Source organism: Saccopteryx leptura, chromosome 2 (assembly GCF_036850995.1).
Source record: "Saccopteryx leptura isolate mSacLep1 chromosome 2, mSacLep1_pri_phased_curated, whole genome shotgun sequence".
Classification (NCBI taxonomy): Eukaryota; Metazoa; Chordata; class Mammalia; order Chiroptera; family Emballonuridae; genus Saccopteryx; species Saccopteryx leptura.
The window spans coordinates 141,708,159-141,731,098 of NC_089504.1; the positions used below are offsets into that span (position 1 = coordinate 141,708,159).

General features: G+C 38.1%; 1 protein-coding gene across 2 annotated transcripts in view; it reads left to right on the forward strand.

Annotated features, from left to right (window-relative positions):
- The window catches only part of LRRK2 (leucine rich repeat kinase 2), a 141,909-nt gene that overhangs the window by 89,846 nt on the left and 29,123 nt on the right, over positions 1 to 22,940 (forward strand). For both annotated transcript variants that reach the window (XM_066368965.1, XM_066368966.1), the window contains 10 exons: positions 152 to 353; positions 2,708 to 2,796; positions 9,481 to 9,668; positions 10,518 to 10,672; positions 11,337 to 11,483; positions 11,623 to 11,814; positions 12,458 to 12,604; positions 13,496 to 13,596; positions 16,321 to 16,511; positions 21,897 to 22,057. In XM_066368965.1, the coding sequence (XP_066225062.1) occupies positions 152 to 353; positions 2,708 to 2,796; positions 9,481 to 9,668; positions 10,518 to 10,672; positions 11,337 to 11,483; positions 11,623 to 11,814; positions 12,458 to 12,604; positions 13,496 to 13,596; positions 16,321 to 16,511; positions 21,897 to 22,057 (1,573 nt within the window). The remainder of the gene's footprint in view (positions 1 to 151; positions 354 to 2,707; positions 2,797 to 9,480; positions 9,669 to 10,517; positions 10,673 to 11,336; positions 11,484 to 11,622; positions 11,815 to 12,457; positions 12,605 to 13,495; positions 13,597 to 16,320; positions 16,512 to 21,896; positions 22,058 to 22,940) is intronic.

Consider the following 22,940-nt stretch of genomic DNA (forward strand, 5'->3'; position numbering starts at 1 on the left):
AAATGATTTTACATCACATTTTGATTTTAGTTAAAAATACACTTCTGAATGATATACCCTTTTCTTTAAACCTATTAGCACTGAATTTACCTACCACCTGACAACTATATGAATAAAATGATATTACAGCTTGTCATTTTTAATTACATAGATCCGAGATCAGCCTGTTGTTGGGCAGCTGATTCCAGACTGCTATGTAGAACTTGAGAAAATCATTTTATCAGAGCGTAAAAATGTGCCAATTGAATTTCCTGTAATTGACCAGAAACGATTATTACAACTGGTGAAAGAAAATCAGCTGCAGTTAGATGAAAATGAGCTTCCTCATGCAGTTCTCTTCCTAAATGAATCAGGTTTGTGTGTTTATTTGTTTCAAAGTTTTTCAAAGCTTGGCTATGATAATTGATAAAAAATAGACAAGAACCTTGCTGGAATTTACATTAGATCAGTGGTTCTCAAACTTATTGAAGTCGGGGCACATTTAAAATCACTATATACAAAATTCTGAGAAATATGTTATAATAATTAAGTCAAATATTAAAAAATATATATATAAAGTCCAAGCATGTTTTATGGTAACTAAATGAAATAAATATGACAAAATTAAATTTATTCTGACATTAAAAAACATTTTTATGTTATGTTTTTTGAGTTATGCTTTTTAGAATTCATAAAAAAGAGGAGTTAAAAAATAAAAAACAACAAAAAAATTATCTTTTTATATATATAGATACATTCTTAGTAAGATTTAGTAAATTTGGCAGGTCCTGGAGCAAATGTGTAAAGTTTTTTCATTCTCATGTTTATGAGAAACATGAGCCTGATGTGTCCTAACGATTTCTTCAATGTTTGGGCATATATTTGAAAGGCAAACTCTCATTTCCTCATCAATACATTGAAGAATTCCTCTCTTACTCTTAATTGTGCTGAGTGCAGAAAAACCCCACCATACATATCATCTTAACTTTATATCAATCAAAGGATAGAAGAAACTTGCCTCCAGTCTTTCCAGGGAACATGAGGGGTAATGTAAACAATCCAGCACCACAGCTTAACAGCCTTTTGCTACCTAATCAGGCAAATGAGCTGGGGGGTTGGGCAGACTGTCAGTTTACAGCCAATTCCCCACACCTCTGTCCCCCCAAAATCTAAACTCCAAAAACCCTGTTGGGGCCCTGGCCGGTTGGCTCAGCAGTAGAGCGTCGGCCTGGTGTGCGGGGGACCCGGGTTCGATTCCCGGCCAGGGCACACAGGAGAAGCGCCCATTTGCTTCTCCACCCCCCCCCCTTCCTCTCTGTCTCTCTCTTCCCCTCCTGCAGCCAAGGCTCCATTGGAGCAAAGATGGCCCGGGCGCTGGGGATGGCTCCTTGGCCTCTGCCCCAGGCGCTGGAGTGGCTCTGGTCGTGGCACAGCGATGCCCCGGAGGGGCAGAGCATCACCCCCTGGTGGGCAGAGCGTAGCCCCTGGTGGGCATGCTGGGTAGATCCCGGTCGGGCGCATGCGGGCATCTAACTGTCTCTCCCCGTTTCCAGCTTCAGAAAAATGCAAAAAAAAACCCAACCAACCAAAAACAAAAACAAAACAAAAAAACCCCTGTTGGTTTTTTGGTCCCCAACAGGCACATATTTCTCTGGAATACCATAGGGCACACCTGGAAATCTTCTAGGGTGCACCAGTGTGCCCTGGCGCACACTTTGAGAACCACTGCGTTAGGTATTTAACAGAATAGCTTCAGGATTCTTTAATAGGCCACTGAGGTTTCCTTTCTCGAAGATCATCATGTGCATTGATATTAGATCATGTATCATGTCATAAGAAAAAGATTGGAAACCACCTAAGGGTAACAGTGGAAAGAGTCTTTGGGCAAGAGTTGACTTTACTAGCCAGGAGCTGTGGAACCATGAGCATAAGGCATATCCTTTCATAGTATCAAATGAATGCAGTACTGTAAAAGAGAATTATTATTGGAATGGTCTAACTTGGCACTTTGAGAATCAGTGGTTGCAGCTGTGAGCAGCGGACCTTGCCCTGTTACATCACACTTGGTCAGCATGACAACTCTCAACCCGACTTCAGTGCTAATTATGTACCTGATCAGTATAACCTCACTAGAAATGTCTGAAATGATTTGTAGTACCAGGGTGAGTCACTAGATTCTGTTTTATCCCTAGTATCTGTTGTATGAAAGAATAAATTTTCTCATGGATTGTAATCTGTTCCTTCTTTCCATCATTTTTAACCGATCGCTTCCTAGGATATTCTGGGCCTCTTAACTCTATTTGGAAATAAGGTGTGTTTTTGTATTGTATATTTAGAAAGCCAAAAAATAAAATTATTCATTTATTTGTAAGTATATGCTCTGCAGTATATGGCATTGTCTCAAATATGCTTACATATAACCGTTGTATATCGTTAAAAAATACTTCTTTATAATAATGGGACTTTAGAGCTTGAGAACTAGGGTGGCCACGTTACAGACCGAGCTCTCCCACTAATCATGCTCAAGTTTTCTCATCTGTAAAATGAGGGAGTTGGACTAGATTCTTTTTCTCCCTTGATATTTGTATATTCTAGATTTTATGTTTCATGGTTTGATTTGTCTTCTTTCTTTCTTTCTTTCTTTCTTTCTTTCTTTCTTTCTTTCTTTCTTTTCTTTCTTTCTTTCTTTCTTTCTTCTATTTCTTTTTTGTTTTTTTTTTTACTACAGGGGTTCTTCTTCATTTTCAAGACCCAGCATTGCAGTTAAGCAACTTATATTTTGTGGAACCCAGGTGGCTTTGTAAAGTCATGGCACAGGTTGGTATCCTATATTTTTGTGACATGGAGGTAATGATTGAAAAGAAGAATAAGTGCCACTTAGAGCATTGAGCATTATAGAGTTTGTGTTCAAGTTAAGATAGAAGCTACTGTAGATGCAGAAAACTGGTGAACACTTCATATAGAAAACCGCCTAAAGAAGAGCTTCCTGGAAGAAGGGAAGGTACCGCAGAGTTCCCTTTTACCTCTTTAATGTCTTTAATGACAAATGTTCGCATGCTGTGTTCCATGGTGCTTTTCTAGGTCCTGATTATATCTTTGATTTAGTTATTGACCCAGTCAACTGAATGAAAGGTTTGTGAACATCCTTGTGGTAAATATATGTAAGAAAATTGGGTAGTTGGGCCTGTGAAACCTCTATCTAGAGAACATGGAGGGGAGTTTTGACTCTTGAGAGGAATGGTCTGAGTTCTCAATGGTTAGGATTTTTGAAAACTCTGGAAGGCAGTAATACGAGCTATCTTTTCTCCACTTATATTTCATATGGAAAATTGTTTCTTTTTCCAGTGATAATTACAGATGGGTTTATATTTATTAGTTTTCATAATCCATTGATGTACATTTGCTACAGAAAATCACTCAAGGAGAACACACTAGGTCAGGGTTTCTCAACATCAGCACCATTAACTCTTAGGGCCAGAGAATTCTTTGCTGTGCATTGTAAGGTAAGCAAACACAGCATCTTTGGCCTCTACCCTATAAAATCCAGTAACACTTTCTTAGTTATGACAAACAATGTTGTGTTCAAACCTTGCCAAATATGGCTGGCGATGCAAAACCACCCCAATCACATTTAATCATGAATAGAGGTGTCTCTACTAGGTGTATTTACTGGCAATAATCTGGTTTCTGAGTATAGTTTATACTTTTACATGTGGCCCCCTGAATCCCTTAAATTATTAGATATTTTTAAATTAGATAATTAAACCATAATAGTAATTAAATTCCCTTACATAGTCTTGATAGTTTCTAAATACCATCAAAGGTAAAAAGGGAATGTATTTGAATCTAAATCCTCTATCATGGACCTTGAGAGCGTATTAAAACATGATTTTTATTGGCAATTAATTGTAATGTACCTATCACTGTATTGGTAGCTATTATTAGGTAGACTTTTGTCTTTCTACGCATTTGCCACGGGAAGTGTGATTTTACTCATCTGCTGAATGACCATGGAGCCAGTACAGCGAAGTGGTTGAGAGCCCAAACTCGAGTCATCATGAACTACGTGCAAATCTCTCATGATACTTACTTTGTGGCATTTCTTAATGTTTTAAACTTTTGTTTTGTTTTTGTTTTTTTTCACTTGTAAAATAAGGGTAGCAATGATTTTAACTTCTACATCATCTCCCTAGTGCAGTGTAAGTGAGCAGTGTCAGCTAATTTCGTATTTGACATATTTGGTAATTAAGGCTTATTATTTTAGGAAATGAAAAAAATCTTCAAAACTGTCCAGATGTATCTGTGTAGTTTTGGGAAGTGTGCCAGCATGGGGTGAAACAATAAATCTGTGAGGCAGATGCATTCTCTGCAGCAGAAGCAGTTTTAAATACACCCTGGGGATTCTGTTGTTCTAGGTGGAACACCGTAACTCTCAGAAAATAACCAATCTGTGTCTAGTCACCCAAAAGTGACGTCTTTCCATGGGAGCTGGGAACATTGAAAGTTGCACACATGTGGATACTATTAGAGTGGGTGTATCTTATTCAGTGGATTAAGGAAGTGGTTTGTATCTGAATCGCAGTCTTTTAGCCAAAAGCAAATTTCCACCATGACCACAATAAAATTGCTATCAAGATTCTGTGGAACAATGAAGTTGAAACTCTATGAAAATTCTTCTCATTGGAATAGTTATGCTATAAACAGGTTAATTTAAGTGAAAACTAAGTCAAGAATTTGAACAGCTCAAAGTTATTTTAAAAGATAGATCAAAAAGGTCAGTGCAATGATAATTTATGTTTCTTATTAACTTGAAAGATAAATAGCATAATTTTATAGTATATATTATATAATAAAATATAATGTTATTTTCACTGAGGTTTATAGAGAATGAAAGCTATAAATAGTCAAGTGAAAGCAAGAATGATTTGTCTGACACCAATCAGGAAAAATAAATAGGGGTATTTCCCTCTATGAATCACCAAAGCATGGGCAGGAATAATTTCCTGTGAAGAAGCTCTAATGAGCCTGTCCTCCGTCTGTATGCCCTGAGTGGCCTCACTAAACTTATTAAAGAAGATTCCATCAAGGCACAGAAAAGTTTGCAAAACTCATTGAACTGTATGATAGTAGCTATGAAAAGGGCTTATTGAGTTAATTGTGTGGAGTATTAAAAACTTTGCATGGCAATTTAATATTGATAATAACGTGTGAGGAAATTTGGAAAATTCTCTTTACTTGCATAAAGGCATAAGTTAGCCTTAATAGTTACAAGGCTGAAGGAATATTAGCATGTCTTTTAAAGGTGATAAGACTAAGATAATGTTTCATTTCTCTATTGCTTTTTTACAAGATATCCCAAAACTTGGAGGATTAAAACATCAACAGTTTATTATTTCTCACTCTTCTGTGCGTTGCTTAGACTCAGCTGAGTAGTTCTGCTCCATACGGCCTTGGCAGGGGTCATTCACTTGTCTTCCTTCATTGAAGTGGGCTGGAAAATTCAAGAAGGCTATGCTTACATATTGATGTATTGGTGCTTCTCCATGTACCTCTCATATGGCTACTCCTCTGAAAGTCTAGTCCTAGAATTGGTACAGTGTTAGTTCTGCCACATTCTAGTCAATAGAACAACCACAAGGCCTGTTCAGATTCAAGGGAAGGTGAATGGACTCCATTACTTGAGGAACAGAGAAGACACATGTGTAGGAAGCAAAGGAATTGATATGTTCATCTTTGGAACAACCTACTACAAAGAGTAGTAGCATATGTAGATTTACTAAAAAAATCAAGCACAAACCTCCTTTAAAACTGATTTGTCTAAGGAAAATAAATTAGAGTTAATATATAATGATGGTGTCCTGGCCAGTTTTACTCATTCATAGAGCATTGGCCCAGCGTGTGGATGTCCTGGGTTTGATTCCTGGTTAGGGCACACAGGAAAAGCACCCATCTGCCTCTCCACTCTTCTCCCTCTCACTTCTCTCTTGCTCTCTCTTTCTCTCTTCCCCTTCTGCAGCTATGGCTCGATTGGAGCAAGTTGGCTCCAGGTGCTGAGGATAGCTCCATGGCCTTCATCTCAGGTGCTAGAATGGCTCTGGTTGCAACGGAGCAAGGGCCCCAGATGGGCAGAGCATAGCCCCCTAGTGGGCTTGCTGGGTGGTTCCTGGTCAGGAACATGCGGGAGTCTCTCTCTGCTTCCCCTCTTCTCACGAAATAAAATGAAATAAAATAAAGAGTATGTAATAATGGCTTACATACCAAGGGTTACTAGGTACTTTTCAAAGACTGTCTTATTTAACTCTCAGAACAGCTCTTTTAAATGATACTGTATTAAGTCCCATCTTGAAGATGAAGAAATTAAGTGACAGGGAGGTAAAATAATTTATCCAAAGTTACACATTAAGATTTCAGGCAAAGTGGTTTGACTCTAGTGCCCATAAACCTAATCCTAGGATAAAATGCTACAAATATAATTTTCTCCAAATTCACTTTTAACTTTAATTATTCAAACTATGTTCTGGATATTGTTCTGTTGCTAGGACTGTAGCACTAGACAAAACAACCTCTCTATATGCATGGAGCTGAATTCAAATGGGAGGAAATAAGCAATAAATAAACACAACATGTCAGGTGTTACAAAGTGTTACAAAGAAAATATAAAGTATGGTTGGAGATAGACCATGAATTTTAAACCAAGTTATAGTAACTTAAAACAATAAAACACCAAACAATTCTTATACCACCTAAATTGTAAGAATGATCTGGGACTTTCTATAAAGTGTACAATATGTGGTAAGTCCATAATCTAGGTTTTTTCTTTAACCCTTTGAATAGTGAATTTTTTTCATGCTCGCTGACCCCTGGGAGTGAGTTTTTTTTTCTTCCAAAATATGCAATTAGTTCCAGTTCCAGTTTTATTAACTTAAAATTATGTTTGTTTGATAACCAATTTATGGAAGCAAGAAGAACATACATTTGCCTTATTTTAATGTTGCTTTATACTTTTTTATAATAAAAATGTTTTGTACAATCATACTCTGGATAGTCAGGAGGCATGAGGACGTACATGAACATTTGTACTACTCAAAGGGTTAAATGTTTTTCAATTACAGCTGACATCCAAAATATAATTTAATAACCCATTATGCATTTTCATTAGATAACATTATATGTAACCAAGCATGCATTTCTGGACTACATAAACATTGTTTTTTAAAACAGAGACAGAGAATCAGAGAGAGGGACAGATAGGGACAGACAGACAGGAAAGGAGAGAGATGAGAAGCATCAATCATCAGTTCTTCGTTGTGATACCTTAGTTGTTCATTGATTGCTTTCTCATATGTGCCTTGACCGGGGGGCTGCAGCAGAGTGAGTGACTTCTTGCTCAATCCAGTGACCTTTGACTCAAGACAGTGACGTTGGGCTTCAAGCCAGTGACCATGGGGTCATGTCTATGATCCCACACTCAATTCAGTGACCCCATGCTCCAGCTGGTGAGCTCATGCTCAAGCAGGATGAGCCCGTGCCCAAGCTGGTGACCTCAGGGTTTTAAACCTGGGTCCTCCACATCCCAGTCCAATGCCACTGCCTAGTCAGGCTGGATTCCATAAACATTATATGTACAAAATAAAAATAAAGAGATGAGTAAGACAAGTCTTTGCGCCTAAGGATTTTACAATTTAACATTTCAGCCAACTACCTAAGTAAATAATGCTTGCTCCTTTTTTCAGTATCTTTTAAATATTATAGTTCTAAAGAAATTAAATACAAACCTCTTTTAAAAGTCAATCTGGCCCGGGCCGGTTTGCTCAGTGGTAGAGCGTCGGCCTGGCGTGTGGGAGTCCCGGGTTCGATTCCCGGCCAGGGCACACAGGAGAAGCGCCCATCTGCTTCTCCACCCCTCCCCCTCTCCTTCCTCTCTGTCTCTCTCTTCCTCTCCCACAGCCAAGGCTCCATTGGAGCAAAGATGGCCCGGGCGCTGAAGATGACTCTGTGGCCTCTGCCTCAGGTGCTAGAATGGCTCTGATTGCGGCAGAGCGACGCCCCAGATGGGCAGAGCATCGCCCCCTGGTGGGCATGCCAGTGGATCCCGGTCAGGCGCATGCAGGAGTCTGTCTGACTGCCTCCCGTTTTCAACTTCAGAAAAATACAAAAATAAATTAAAAAAAAAGTCAATCTGCTAAGTAATATGAATAGAAATATATAGCGAGGCCCTGGGTAGTTTGCCCAGTGGTAGAGCATTAGCCCAGCATGTGTATGTCTGGGTTCGATTCCTGGTCAAGGCACACAAGAGAAGTGACCATCTGCTTCTCCACCTCCACCCTCCCCTTCTCTCTCTCTCTCCTTTCTTCCTGCCACCATGGTTCAGGTATAGCAAGCTGGCCCTGGGCACAGAAGATGGCTCTATGGACTCGCTTCAGATACTAAACTAGCTCGGTTGCCAAGCAATAGAACAATGGCCCCAGATGGGCAGAGCATTGCCCCATAAGGGGCTTGCCAGGTGGATCCCTGTTGGGGCGCATATGGGAGTCTATCTGCCTCCCTGCCTCTCGATAAAAAAGAAAAAGGAGAAGGAGGAGAAGGAAGAGAAGAAGGACAAGGAGAAGAAGAAAAAATATGTAGATAGTAAAGGCTAACACCTGATTTACTATACGCTAAAAATCTCATGGCAGTCTAAATGCAGTCACTTTTATAATTTCATTTTACAGAAAAAGAACAAACCCCCCCCCCCCCAAAACAAAACAAAACAAAACAAAACTGTGACTTGAAGAAATTAAGTACCTTTTCAAAGGTCATACAGCTAGTAGTAGAGCCTGTTTTGAACTGGGTACTTCTGACATATATTTTAACTTCTGTGATGATGATCAAAGTTCAAAGTATGGTCTCCACATTAGACTCATCTGGGTTTCTGACTACAAAAGCAGATGCTCTCATCCCAGACCTACAGATACCAACTCCGAATGGAGTCCAGCAAAATTCAGTTGTTACATTGTTAGAAAATTAGTAAACTGTACTACACTGCCTCTCTTCTCATTGATGGAAACCATCTCCTGTTACATAAATGTAAAGTGACATTTCCATTGCAAACCTACAGTGATAACACAGGCTAGAAGATAATGTCCCTAGAAATATATCTTTAATAAAAATGTAATAAGGATGTGTGGTATTAGATTGATCTATTGATTGGAGCTGGGAAGGCTTGAGCTTCATTGGTTTCAGAGGATTTTCATAATTTCTGATCTGGATTTATTCATTTAATTATATATATATATATCTGTTGTTTTTGTTTGTTTGTTTATTTTTGAAGAGAGCGGATCCCGTACTGGGCTTCTAGGTAATATAGATGCTAGCTTGTGAAATTAGGGCTTGTGTTATATTTGACAATGTTAAAATTCATCTGATTATTTTCCTTAAGCAAAGTGACACAAGGTGCTTTAAATTTAGAATTATTCACAGAAAGTAAGCTTCAGTGATTATTTACAAGTTTAAATCTTTCAGATTTTGACAGTGAAAGTAGAAGGCTATCCAAAACATCCTAAAGGAATTATTTCACGTAGAGATGTGGAAAAATTCCTTTCAAAGAAAAAGAGATTTCCAAAGAACTACATGCAACAGTACTTTAAACTCCTGGAAAAGTTTCAGATCGCCTTGCCAATAGGAGAAGAATATTTGCTGGTTCCAAGCAGGTAAACCAAAAACTTAAATATTTAATTACCTGATGGAAATTCATTATCTATTATATTGTTTTAATTGTCAAAATAACTTTGATCTATGGTGAATGTACTAAGTATTACTTTTGCTTATTATGTAAACTTTCTTCTGAAATATAATGTTTACTTTTAATGAAAACACTACATTTGACATTTTAAAGATAAAGTAAATGACATATTTTATGTCTGTAATTACTATTTGCTCTACAACTGCTTACATTATTTAAGAAAGGTAAATACTGGAGATTATTTTATGTGTGTGTCTCGTTACATGGTGCTGAGAGAATTATATTAACAAGTTCTTTGGAGATAGTGAGTTTTTACCGGAATCTTAAAAGAATTTATGGCAGTGAATTTCCAGAGGGGCAATGGAAATTTCTAGCCCTGTACTGTAGATATTTTTCTTATTACTTTACAAGCACCTGGGGAATATAATAAAGTAATGTGACATTGAAAACTACAAATTGCATTGATTGATGGAGCGTGGCCAATTCTGAAATTACATATATACTTTCTTCTAGGACATGCAATTTTTTCAAGTTTTATATAATCTTTTGCTTGATACTGGTCTATGCATAGCTAATTATAATAATTTATTTATTAGAATAAATAAGAATACTGAAAAAATTCATGCATCCACTACATCTGAGCATGCATTTGAATTGATTAAATAACCACTGAATTTTTAAAGTAGGAAGAGCATGTAGTGAAGAACATTAATGCAGTTGTTATTTTCAGCTCATCAATTTCAAGTAGTGAAGTACTTGAGTCATCGTGATTGGCTGTTTATGAAGCTATGTAATGATGATGTCCTTTTCCATTTAGTTTGTCTGACAACAGGCCTGTCATAGAGCTTCCCCATTGTGAGAACTCTGAAATTATCATCCGACTATATGAAATGCCATATTTTCCAATGGGATTTTGGTCGAGATTAATCAGTCGATTACTTGAAATTTCACCTTACATGCTGTCGGGTAGAGGTATGTATTTAATGAAGAAAATGGTTAGAGAATTTAGGGGGAAAGCTTGTTAAAATTAACATACCATTTCACAGACTTTACTTATAGGTAAGTCACCTGAAAATCAGAAAATAAGCTCATAAAGACCTCAGATTGGCCTCAAATAAGTGTATGCAATTTTTCAAGAAGAAAATTCTTCAGGTTCTCACTCAAAGCCCATTTGCTTATATTTTAGACTCATTTATGTTAATGCAGGTGTTACTGTAATCTGAAATAAACCATATCTTGTTTGCAATTAATCAGCATATAGGTAGTTACATTGCACTGGGATATTGAGGAAGTTTGGGTGTTAGTATGACCAACAGCTTCTTTTAAAAAGTTTTGAGAACTTATTTGTGATTCTTTTACTTCATCTATTAAACATGTTAAACTACTCAACATCATGAACCTGAAATCTATCTTAGGTTATCTACTGAACATTTTGTTTATTTTTTTCAAAATTAAGGCTAAAATATTTTATATTTAATAGGTTTAGATGAGGACAATAATTATTTCAATTTTTTTTTAAAACAAATATATCTCTATTACTGTCACTTGGGGTGCATTCAATGATTTCTTTCCTCTTTAATTTATGGAGTAGTTAATAATTCATGGATACACCTTGGCCCATTTAAACTTTTTTCAGAACGAGCACTTCGCCCAAACAGAATGTATTGGCGACAAGGCATCTACTTGAATTGGTCTCCTGAGGCTTATTGTCTGGTAGGATCTGAAGTTTTAGATAATCACCCAGAGAGCTTCTTAAAAATTACAGTTCCTTCTTGTAGAAAAGGTAAGGAATGATTTTTACCACTAAATAAATTTGAACTTCTATTTAACTTTCTAGTTCCTCTTTTTTTTTTTTTTTTAAAGCTCTGTGACAAAGTCAAGTTCAGATAGAGAAGTGATAAGCTCTTTTTTGGATTATGTAGGCTGTATTCTCTTGGGCCAAGTTGTGGATCACATTGATTCTCTCATGGAAGAATGGTTTCCAGGGTTATTGGAGATTGACATTTGTGGTGAAGGAGAAACTTTGTTGAAGAAATGGGCATTATATAGTTTTAATGATGGTGAAGAACATAAAAAAATCTTACTTGATGACTTGATGAAGAAAGCAGAAGAAGGTATGTGTTGTTCCAATTTATGAATGTTTTTAAGTGATCTTTTAATATTTGTAAAGTGAGTTTTGTAATAAATGTGGAATTTATTATTATTCATGGGGGATTAGTTAGGGGACCATATTATTATAGTGACAGTTCAGAAAAATAGATTATATCTGTTACCAATAAGATCATGTGTTCTTGATTCAGAAGAATGCTAGTTGGAAGAATACAGGATGAATATTAGTACACTGAGAAACATAACTTTATCTGTGAAATGGGAATACTAACCAAAACTACTTCATAAAATTTAAAATAGATGCTACATGGAAATAACTTAGCAACATGTCAGCCCTATAGTAATGCTCCATGAATTTGGCAAAAGTAGAGAATAGGTAATTACCTAGTCAATGTCGGATAGTCTAAGGCAGTTCTGAATTCTACTTTCTAATCAGTGAACCTAGGAATGAATTTTTAAAACTCCAGTAGATAGGTATTAATGTAACCTTTAAAGCTTTTTCAAATTTTCTAGAGAAAAGTAGGATTGGTAAAAAAAAACACAAAAAACCTAAAAGACTGATTAGAAATAATACAAAGTTTTGAAAGTCACAATCACAAATTTACATACATCTTTTAGTTTGTTTTTAATGTTTTATGTACTACTCAGGAGACCTCCTGGTAAATCCAGATCAACCCAGGCTCACCGTTCCAATATCTCAGATTGCTCCGGACTTGATTTTGGCTGACCTGCCTAGAAATATTATGTTAAATAGTGATGAACTGGAATTTGAAGAAGCTCCAGAGTTTCTTTTGGGTAACTATTTTTGTTGGTTTGAGAATAGAAATTAAGATGCACTTTTCCTCAATAAACTGTAAAAATAATTTCTAATATAATTGTATATATTATCATGTTTTTTTATGTTTTCATGTAATTGCCATAATGATTTTTCCTCTGGAATGATATATTTTAAAGTAATAGCATACTACAGATCTAGAATTTTCTTTGCACACACCCTTGTGGATGAGGTGTGAGATGAGGATGGGACTAGCATAGAAACACATGTACTTATAAACTATGCCTTCCCGTTTTCTTTAATTGCCAGAGTTTGGGAGGCAGATAAAGAGGTTTTTAACTGAGTGGTACAATCATTTTTATGCCTCAGAAAGGCAAAGTGGATTGCCAGTTAGCTTTGGGGCTAAGCATGGGGGAAAGAGTTATGGTAATTTTTTTCATTTTGACTTCAGAGTGAACACCAAAAGAGTTTTGTTTTTATCAGGTATAGGGAGGGTATAATAAACACTAGTTTGTAGAAAAGATAACGAATATGCCTTTTGATGGAATGTGATTGAAATTTGGAGAACCATGCCAATGGAAATCTCCAACACGAAGTTGTAAATGGAATTCAGGACATAGATTGTGGCTGTAAATGAAAATGTGAAAATTCTCTACATATAGAGATAGAATAAGTGGACAATGTAGCTGAGTGGGGAGTGTGCACACGAAAGACAAGAAGACTGGGGACAAAATCTTTAGATGCATGTTAGTTCATGGAGCAGCAGAAGGGGAAGCATTAAAGGAGACTTGGTTCAATGAAACAAGTGGGTCAGATGTATCAAGGATACAACAGATATAATTACAACAGTTATAATTGAGTTTTTCTGTTTGGACATATTAACTTATGTGCTTCGTACTTTTTTTCAAAAGGTGATGGCAGTTTTGGATCAGTTTATCGAGCAGCCTATCAAGGAGAAGAAGTGGCTGTAAAAATTTTTAATAAACATACATCACTTAGACTGTTGAGACAAGTAAGGAAGTCAATACCATTATTACATTAAGTCATACATTGTTCATCTCCTGGGACTCTCCTATTGCACGTTTGTGAAAATTCAAAAATAATGACCACATTTCCCCCAAAAGTTTACTTAAGTTTAATTATGAAATCCTGCTTTGTCCTTTTTTTATGGAGGAAAAAAGTTTTGTTTCTCTTGTTGAAAACAAAGAAAAGACAGTTTTCTCAGAATTCTTTTCTCCAGGTTTCCCATCGTATACTGCGCGTACAGAAGAAAGGACGGCACCTCTCCTGAGATCTTGTATTTTAAAGGAACCAAGATCCATACACAGTAGCCTGTTTAAAAACTTTTCTTGGCTGCAATTAAGTCACGTGTTCTTTTTCCAACAAACACTTATGTTTTTGGGAATGCTGTGTGCTGACTGGCTTAGGCCAGTGTTACTGAAACAATCACGATAGTAATGAAGATGGTATTACTTAGAATACTCTCACCTTTCCCCTAAAATTTATGGGCTGCATGAGCAAAGGTTGGATAACTTGGGAAAAGTCAAGATACTCTTAGAAAGAAAGAAAGAAAGAAGGATGGATATTGGTCACTGCAGTACCCTCTCTTGTTTTAAGTACTGGTAGGGATTTATGTCTTTTTTTCTCTGTTTTTCTTGACAGTTGGAATGAGGGAGAGAGACAGGGTGAGAGGAGAGGTAAAAGCCAATGCAAAATCTGCCATCTCATATCAAAATTCAACTGTGTTTTTGAAGCTATTTATTATTTCTTTTTCCTTTGATTTATTTATAAAATACTCTATGTCTGAGTATAAATTTAAATAACTTAGAAAATGCATGGTCACAGTATATTAGTTACTCTGAATAATAAAAATAATTTTATGTTTGCAAAATATCTTGGAGTAATAATTTTAATTATTAGTACCGAGAGTCACACCATAGCTCTAGGAATAAGCTGATAAACATTTTGTATATAGACACAAGTCTGTGAACCAAATCTGGGCACAATATCTTGTAATCTATAGACAATTTGTTATATAAATTGATTTTTCAGCCTAAGTCATTAGTCTTCAACATATGTTTTAGATTTTAGGTAATGTGCTTAGGAATCCTTAATACACTAAAAATGTATACAGGACTGATTAGTGCACAGGCATATAGGTGAACCAAGGAAATGACAAAAGAAATAGAAACAGTAGAGTATGAGTAATAGGCTTCTTTCTTAAAAAAAAATGACAACACTTTAGTGTTTGGTGCAGCATTTTTAGAGTCATTCTACCAAACGGATTGCAGCTGATCCTTACATTCTTTTGCTGTCTCTCAGCTGCTTTTCTAGGATAGAATGTTTGGATTAGGCATCTGTGTCTATGAAAGAAAAGAGAGCTAACTTGACCTGTTCACATCGGTTTTAACCAACTGAACTAATCAGAGGTCGAAGAAAAGACTTTTATCTATTAAGGAAATATGGTTGCAGTGTGAAGCTTTTGTTCTTGGAATCCCCTGTCAGGATTCAGCCTTTCGTGTTTGGCTGGCAGATTTCTCCACATTTCAGTTTCCCGATAGATGCCACTGGCACCGTACTTTTCATCTTTGAGGCTGGTTGTTAAGAAGCAGAGCTTCTGTAGAAAGCACAGATGAAGACAGGAATCAGTTTGAAATCAGCTAAGCTATAATTGTCATTTAAGTTACGGTTACAGAGTGAATTGAAATATGCAGAATGAAGTGTGTGTGGAATTAAAAAACACCAATATCATAAAGCAGATTGTATAGTCTCAGAGGGTGTGGTCTAGGAAAGATGGTAGCAGAACAAAGACCTCTTTGTTCAAGGTGAAATGATATCTCTGATTTCTTGGATTGGAAAGAGATTGTTGCAGGCGGGGACCGCTCTAGTCAGGGTGACCCAAGACATGTCACTCCGAGGAAGTGATAGTATGTAAGCTAAGATCTTAGTGCCAAGAAGCCTTCAGCTCGGTGACGAGTGAAGAGATATGTAGGCAGAGGGCTCAGCGATGGCAGAGAATCTTTGGCTGTAAGGAAGGAGCCGGGAGCTTGCCAGGGATTGAATGAACGCCAGTGTGGTGAAGGGGTGGTGGATGAAGAGGAGAGAGAAAGGAGGTGGGGTCTGACAGGTGGGCTGGCGTGAGGTTGGGTCAGGCCACAGGGGCTGTGTAAAACACGAGATTTTAATCTAAGAGGATGGCAAGTCATTAGAGAGTTTTTCAGTAGAGAGTGATACTATCTATCTCGGCGGAGCTTTCAGGGGAGGGTCAAAGCATATATTTCTGTGTCCTTAAACGTTGCCCTCAGTAAACTTTTCTCCAAACCAGAACTGATAGGCAGGTTGTACTTCACAAGACAGTTAACAGTTGATCAGTAGTGGCTACTCAGAAATCCTGGGCTGAGGAGGATATTGTGGCAAACGAGGAGTCAGTAGGTAAGATTGGCATGACCTGTGAGCGTGACCACGTGTATGCAGTCCCTGCATTAAATGTTCTGATAAAAGGGGAGAAAAGGGAAACATAGACCTTAAAATTTTAATTCAAACTATAGTTTCAAAATCAGCTGTTTATTTCTGAAAATGTGGGAAATTTAAAGTAGCTCAGAGAAGGAACAGAAAGTTTTCTATAATTTAATCACCCAGAGAAAACCATGCTCACAGTGTTGATACACTTCAGGGAGGCAATGGTTGGGTCAGAGCTTATGTTGTGTTGCTCTTAAATGATTCCTGGCTTTTGCAGGAGCTGGTGGTGCTTTGCCACCTCCACCACCCCAGCTTGATATCTTTGCTGGCGGCTGGGATCCGCCCTCGGATGTTGGTGATGGAGCTGGCCTCCCGGGGCTCCCTGGATCGCCTGCTTCAGCAGGACAAAGCCAGTCTCACGAGGACCCTGCAGCACAGGATTGCACTGCAAGTGGCTGATGGCTTGAGGTAATTAAATAGGAATATGGTTTTCTCTTCACTGTTTGACAAGTGCTAGTCCAATCTTTCTCTGAGGCTCCGAGGACTGCACTTCTGACTAACAATGTGTCCTAGTAACATACAAAACAAAACTAAACTAAAAAACTAAAAAGAAAAACAAAACAAAAACTGGGTAAAAATGACCATGTCCCTAATTGAATTTTAAAATTCAGTAAAGCAAGTGTACAAAGAGGTACGGAGCCTCCTAGCTAGTGGTAGTGGAGTTTCAACCCAGGAGTCCTGCTCCAGAGCCCGTGATCTTGTATTGACCTGCCTCCTCTCCAGAATGAAAGGCTAGGCTTCAAAGTATCAAGGAAAGTGTCAGTGGTCCTGGGTAATCACAGTAAGCAAAAGTGAGCCCATGTTTCTGAACAGGACGAGTGATTTGGGTTGTTCTATTAGACCAGCGTGCACCTCAGAGGCACACCCAGCGCTGCAGCCAGACAGAGCTAGACAGAGCCCTGGGGTGCGGGCGGCCCAGCAGGGTGGAAATCACTGCTCCACACTTAGTATCTGTGATTTTATATCTCTGGTTATTTTTCAATAGTCTGTAAACTGTGACTATTTTTTATAATCATTGAAGACATCCCAAATTAAATTCTTGATTCCCCACCATCCACTGCTCCCCATCTCTGTGGAGTTGTCCTTCATTCCCTCCTTTTTCCCACATCTGACAATTAATCCTTTGGCAGATGTGTTCAGCTCTGCTGTCAAAATGTATCTGACTGCAGCCCCTTCTCACAGTTTCTCCCAACCACCAGAGTGCAAGCCTCTGTCATCTGTCCTTGCCTGACTGACCTCCCTGCTTTCCCCTCTGCCTCGGATAGTCTGTCTTCACACACTGAGTTTTCTTCCAGGGAAGTTGGGTCAAGTCTATCTCCTGTTTTCAGCCCTCTCCTGCCTCACTTTCTGGTCCCTATGCTCAGCCCCTTGCCTCCCTGAGGTTTTATAGAAGCTCTTCTCTGCACCAGGAATGCCTGACCTCCAGATACCCTTTGGGCTCACGTCTCATTTCATTCAGTTCTCTCCTCAGAGAGGGTGTCTCTGACTCCTGGATGTCTCTCTAATACCTATACCACTTATTGTGGACTGGTGTTTTTTATGCTTTTGTTTGTAAAATACTCTTTATTGCCTGTCTTTGCCACTAGAGTGCAAGTGTCACACTAGCAGGAGCTTTTCATCTCATTCACCATCGCTTCCTCTGCACCCGGAACAGTGGGGCCTCTGTCAATACGTGTTGACACTGGGGAGAGAGGGAGAAAGGAGGAGGGAGGAATAGTGCCGGGCTGTGGCCGCCAGGCAGTGGATGCACATTTCCTTCTCTTTCTTCCCTTCTGAAAGCCGGTGTCTACTCCTTGTGGGTAGTACCCAGAAATGCAAATGGAAGGGACACTGTAGAAAGAAGTAAACACTGCTCACAAACAAACTCAACCAAGAGAATCTAACTCTTAACATAGAGAGCATTTTATAAGGTCGTAAAACAAGTGGATTTTCCTTCCTGAAAGAGTCCAGGGACCACTGTAAAGCATACAGGTTAATAAATGAAGAGGCACGTAGATTTGGGTTTGTGTTGATATGTCTGCTTGTGAACACCAGGGGGAACCTTGTGTTAAATTAATCTAGATAAAGTACAACTAGGTCTCATGTATTTTAGAGTTGTCTCAGTCACTTTGCTTAATTTAACTAACTGTACATCCTAGTTTCCCCCTAATTCTTCTACATAGTTTCCAAATTCCTCATTTATAAATGGAGAATTGCTATTGTTTTTTTATTCACCACTGCTTGAGAGACCTCATCTCTAAAGTAATTTATTCTGCCTCTCTGAGACCTCACTTTATGAAGTACTGGATTTGCCCTCAGCATAATGTCAGGACTTCTGGATCTTGTGCCTAAGAGGGTAGTTGTTTGCAGTAACAATCAATCTTCCACCAGCACTAAGTAAAACTCAGCATTAAGGTTTGTCTTCCCAAATGTTTTTGCATAGAGCTAGAGTACAGAGGTAGAAAGAGGCAATGAAATCACATTCCTTTGAAGTCCCTTAAATGGTGGAGTGGCCTACAAGAACTTCTTCACATTATATATTCTAGGTCAGTGTTCTCCAACCTTTTTTGGGCCACGGACCAGTTTAATGTCAGAAAATATTTTCATGGACCGGCCCTTAGGGTGGGACGAATAAATGTATCACGTGACCGAGACAAGCGTCAAGAGTGAGTCTTAGAAGGATGTAACAGAGGGAATCTGGTCATTTTTTAAAAATAAAACATTGTTCAGTCTTAAATATAAATAAAACGGAAATAATGTAAGTTATTTATTCTTTCTCTGCGGACTGATACCAAATGGCCCACGGATCAGTACCGGTCCGTGGCCCGGGGGTTTGGGACCACTGTTCTATGTTACATATTCTCGCCTTCAACTGTTAGCTTAAGTGTTTAATTCAGTCTGATTCTTTGAACTCTTTATCATAATTCTCAACCGCCAATACAGGTATAGTCACCTATATTTCCCGTAAATTTCTGTTTCAATATATTAAAAATTGAATTAACTTTCTCTCCCCATCAATCTGTACTTTCTCTTATATCTCCTATTTGCCATTGAAGACCTTTGTGGTCACATCCAGATCAACTCCTTCCCTATAAAGTATGTATCCATGTGTCCACTAGGTTTTGTACTATTTGACATCATCTTTTTAATCAATTCAGTTATTTTGTTTTTGTTTTTGTTTTTTTCCATTTTTTCTGAAGCTGGAAACAGGGAGAGACAGTCAGACAGACTCCTGCATGCGCCCGACCGGGATCCACCCGGCACGCCCACCAGGGGCGATGCTCTGCCCACCAGGGGGCGATGCTCTGCCCATCCTGGGCGTCGCCATGTTGCGACCAGAGCCACTCTAGCGCCTGAGGCAGAGGCCACAGAGCCATCCCCAGCGCCCGGGCTAACTTTTTTGCTCCAATGGAGCCTTGGCTGCGGGAGGGGAAGGGAGAGACAGAGAGGAAAGCGCGGCGGAGGGGTGGAGAAGCAAATGGGCGCTTCTCCTGTGTGCCCTGGCCGGGAATCGAACCCGGGTCCTCCGCACTCAATTCAGTTATTTTTATGCCACTACTGATGCCCTGGTCCAGTACCTCCAGGAAATTATCAGAAAATTTCTTCTAAAGTAATTGAAGTCTAGTTATGCTTGAAATATCCTGGTAGCTCCAGGTGACCTATAAAGTACATCCCAATTCCTTGACGGAGCAACAAAACCCCTTATGTATGCCGTTAGCCATCCTCTCTAGCCTCCTGCCACTCTGCTGCCCTCACTCTGCATTCTCACCGTGCGGCCGGTCTTGACATTTTATTGACATTATGTCTGTTTTTGCATTTGTAATTCCTCTTTTCCCACCAGTTTGTCTGTTTAAGGGACTCATTTTTCTCTATAATTTGCTCACAGACTGTCTCTGCAACGGAGCTCAGCTGCAACATGAATCGGTGGCCTCTGTGAGTCCACCCCATGCGAGACCTGGTGTTAGGTGCTGAATTGGGAAGAGTAGAGATGATACTGCTCTTGTCAGTTTAGAACTCGACAGTACAGAGGGAGAGTCTGCTTTGTCCTCTCTGCCTCTGTGCTTTCCTCCCTCTGGCTTCCCTAGCACTGTACTGACCACGTCTCTGCAACCCTGTCAGAGCCCCGTGTCTTTGTGACCCCTCAGGATACACTGATGGTAATTGTGATTCACAAGTGACGGTGTTTAGTTTTTAAAAGAAAATATTTAATAATGCTCATTATCCCATAATGCATAAATTGTGGCTGAAATATTTTCAGTAAGTCAAGATCTGCCCTTGTTAATATTTCAAAAGTTATTTTTGCTATTCTATTAAAAGTGATTAAAATGCTTTTTAAAATTCAGTTCTATAATTGAACATTTTAACTAACCCAGATAATCTTTCCCTCCCACTGATATTATTCCAAATTACGTTTAACTGTTTTTTTAATCTCTGTGAAGGAGTCTGTATTCTGTAAGTATTCTGCAAGAGGCGCACATCATGAAGGATTTGGACGCTATTCAATTATTTATGATTGGCATCATCTCCCAGCTTTCTCATCAGCAGGGCAAGAGTGGCTAATGGCCTTTCAATAAGCCCTTAGTAAATTTTTCTTTCAAACCCGTTACTTATCGTTAAGGTTGACTTCATTAGTACATTTATCTTATTTTTCAGCCAAAACTTTGTATACTGAAATGAATAGGCCTAATGACAACTGTCCTAACTACATCCTGGAAGAGAAAGAATCTTCTGTCTTAGTTGATGCAATTAAATGATACAAACACTCCAGGCCATTGTGCAATGGCAATTTCAGGATATTACCTTTGTTAAGATCTGTGAAAATGTGTTCTTGCAATGTAGGTCATGATATACTTGTAAGATTACTTGGAGAGTAATAGCAAATTTGACATCATAGGACAGGGAAGACAGATTTGGGGAAAATCTGAATTTTGTAGATGTGTCAGGAAAGGCAATAATAGAGTTACTTTGCCTCTGGCCATGATTCCAGAATAGACAAGACCTGGTTGAGATTATTAAAACGTTATTTTGTGTTTTATATTAACTAGTTTTGAATCTTTATTGTCAGTATCCAACTCTAGTTGCTTATGTTTGAGTAGATCAGAAAAAGGAAAGACTTTAACATCACCAGCGTCGTTTTCCCAAGAAAATGTTTCACTTATTCCTACTCTCATAAAAAATGTTGTCAACCTTAATTTATAATAGAATAGGGCTTAAGGTAAATTAGGTCTTCAAAAGGATGCATATCAATAGCTGGAAAAGTCTCTTATTTTGAATTGCTGTTACTGAAAAGCAAAAATATTTTCCCAAAATTAGGAAGCATATTAGTCAGAAAAATTATATCAAAAGAGAACTGGAATTGAGAGAATGTAAAAATCTAAGATAAACTTCAAGAAAATCAAAACTATTAAGTAAATGTGAGAGTATAATATCCTGTCAATGCTTATTAGACATATTTAGATTTTAAACTAATTGAAATACTCATATAATTATGGAGGGAATTCAGAATTCCTCTTAACTAATTATTAAGGTATATGAAAGAAAGGTCTCCAAAATCAGGAATTTGTTTCAAGTGGTTGTACTGTAAGTGTAAATCACTACTTATCAGGATTGACCTGTTTTGACTTTGGTGTGTAAGTGTTTAAAAAATAAGCTTGGTTTGTAATATTGGACTTCCTTCTACAATATCTTTCAACTTTGAGGTTCAAACTTTGCACAGATTTTTAAATGTTTTGCATATACAGATTTAAGGAAATCATGAGAAAACATAGAAATGTGATCACATTTGAATAAGATTACCTGTGTCTTTTCTGGCAGGTACCTCCACTCGGCCATGATCATATACCGGGACCTGAAGCCCCACAACGTCCTGCTTTTCACCCTGTATCCCAATGCTGCCATCATCGCAAAGATTGCTGACTACGGGATTGCTCAGTACTGCTGCAGAATGGGGATAAAAACATCGGAGGGCACACCAGGTAGGCGATAAGTTTTACTTGAAAATACCTTCTTCAACATGGATAACCAATGTCTCCAATTGTGAGGTCAGGAGAATGAAGAGAGCAACGAAGCCTATCTCATTGTGTGACAGATACTTGTTCACACATAACTATGACCAGTTCATCGTTATTTTGATTGTTGTGTTCTGTAGGGGAAAAAAAATAAACTGATGTAATTTTCCAGGAAAAAACAAAACAAAACAAAAAGAGAATATTTTTTTGTCAGGTTATATTTGAAAAGCTGGTCTTTTAAAACATTTATATACTCCAGAAATGGTTTAAAAAAAGAACACCAAAAGTTTTAATCTGGGTGCAGTTGACACCTTCCTAACAATGAAGAAACCAAGCTCAGGTTCACAAACCATTTCTTATATCTCTGAAACAGTTCAGTTACTGGCAGGGACCACAGTGCAGTGTCTGTCTACATTTGGAAAGATAAAATATGGGATGGAAAATTTCAACTTGAAATAATTTGAAGACCGTCAACTTTGACTCAGATGAATGGATATATCACATCCTGTTAGGAGTCCTGTGACAGTTAATGCTGTTGACTAAGATAGATGCTGACTGATGACTTTAACTCATCCGTAGAAATACAGCAGTCTTTGGGTAAATAAAAATGTTAGTCTCTAGTTATACACTTTCATCTGATGGAGATTACGAAATATGTTCACTCATACTTCTCTGAAAGTGAAAAAAAAAAAAAGACAGAAAATGTATGTTTCTGTTCACTATATGATATATAATCAGACCTCACTCATAAATTTCTATTTTTGATCTATGAATGTCATCTTTATATACTCATTTGCATTTGTTAAAATGCAAGCTTATTTGAAAAATTAATTCTAAAAACTAGGTTTTA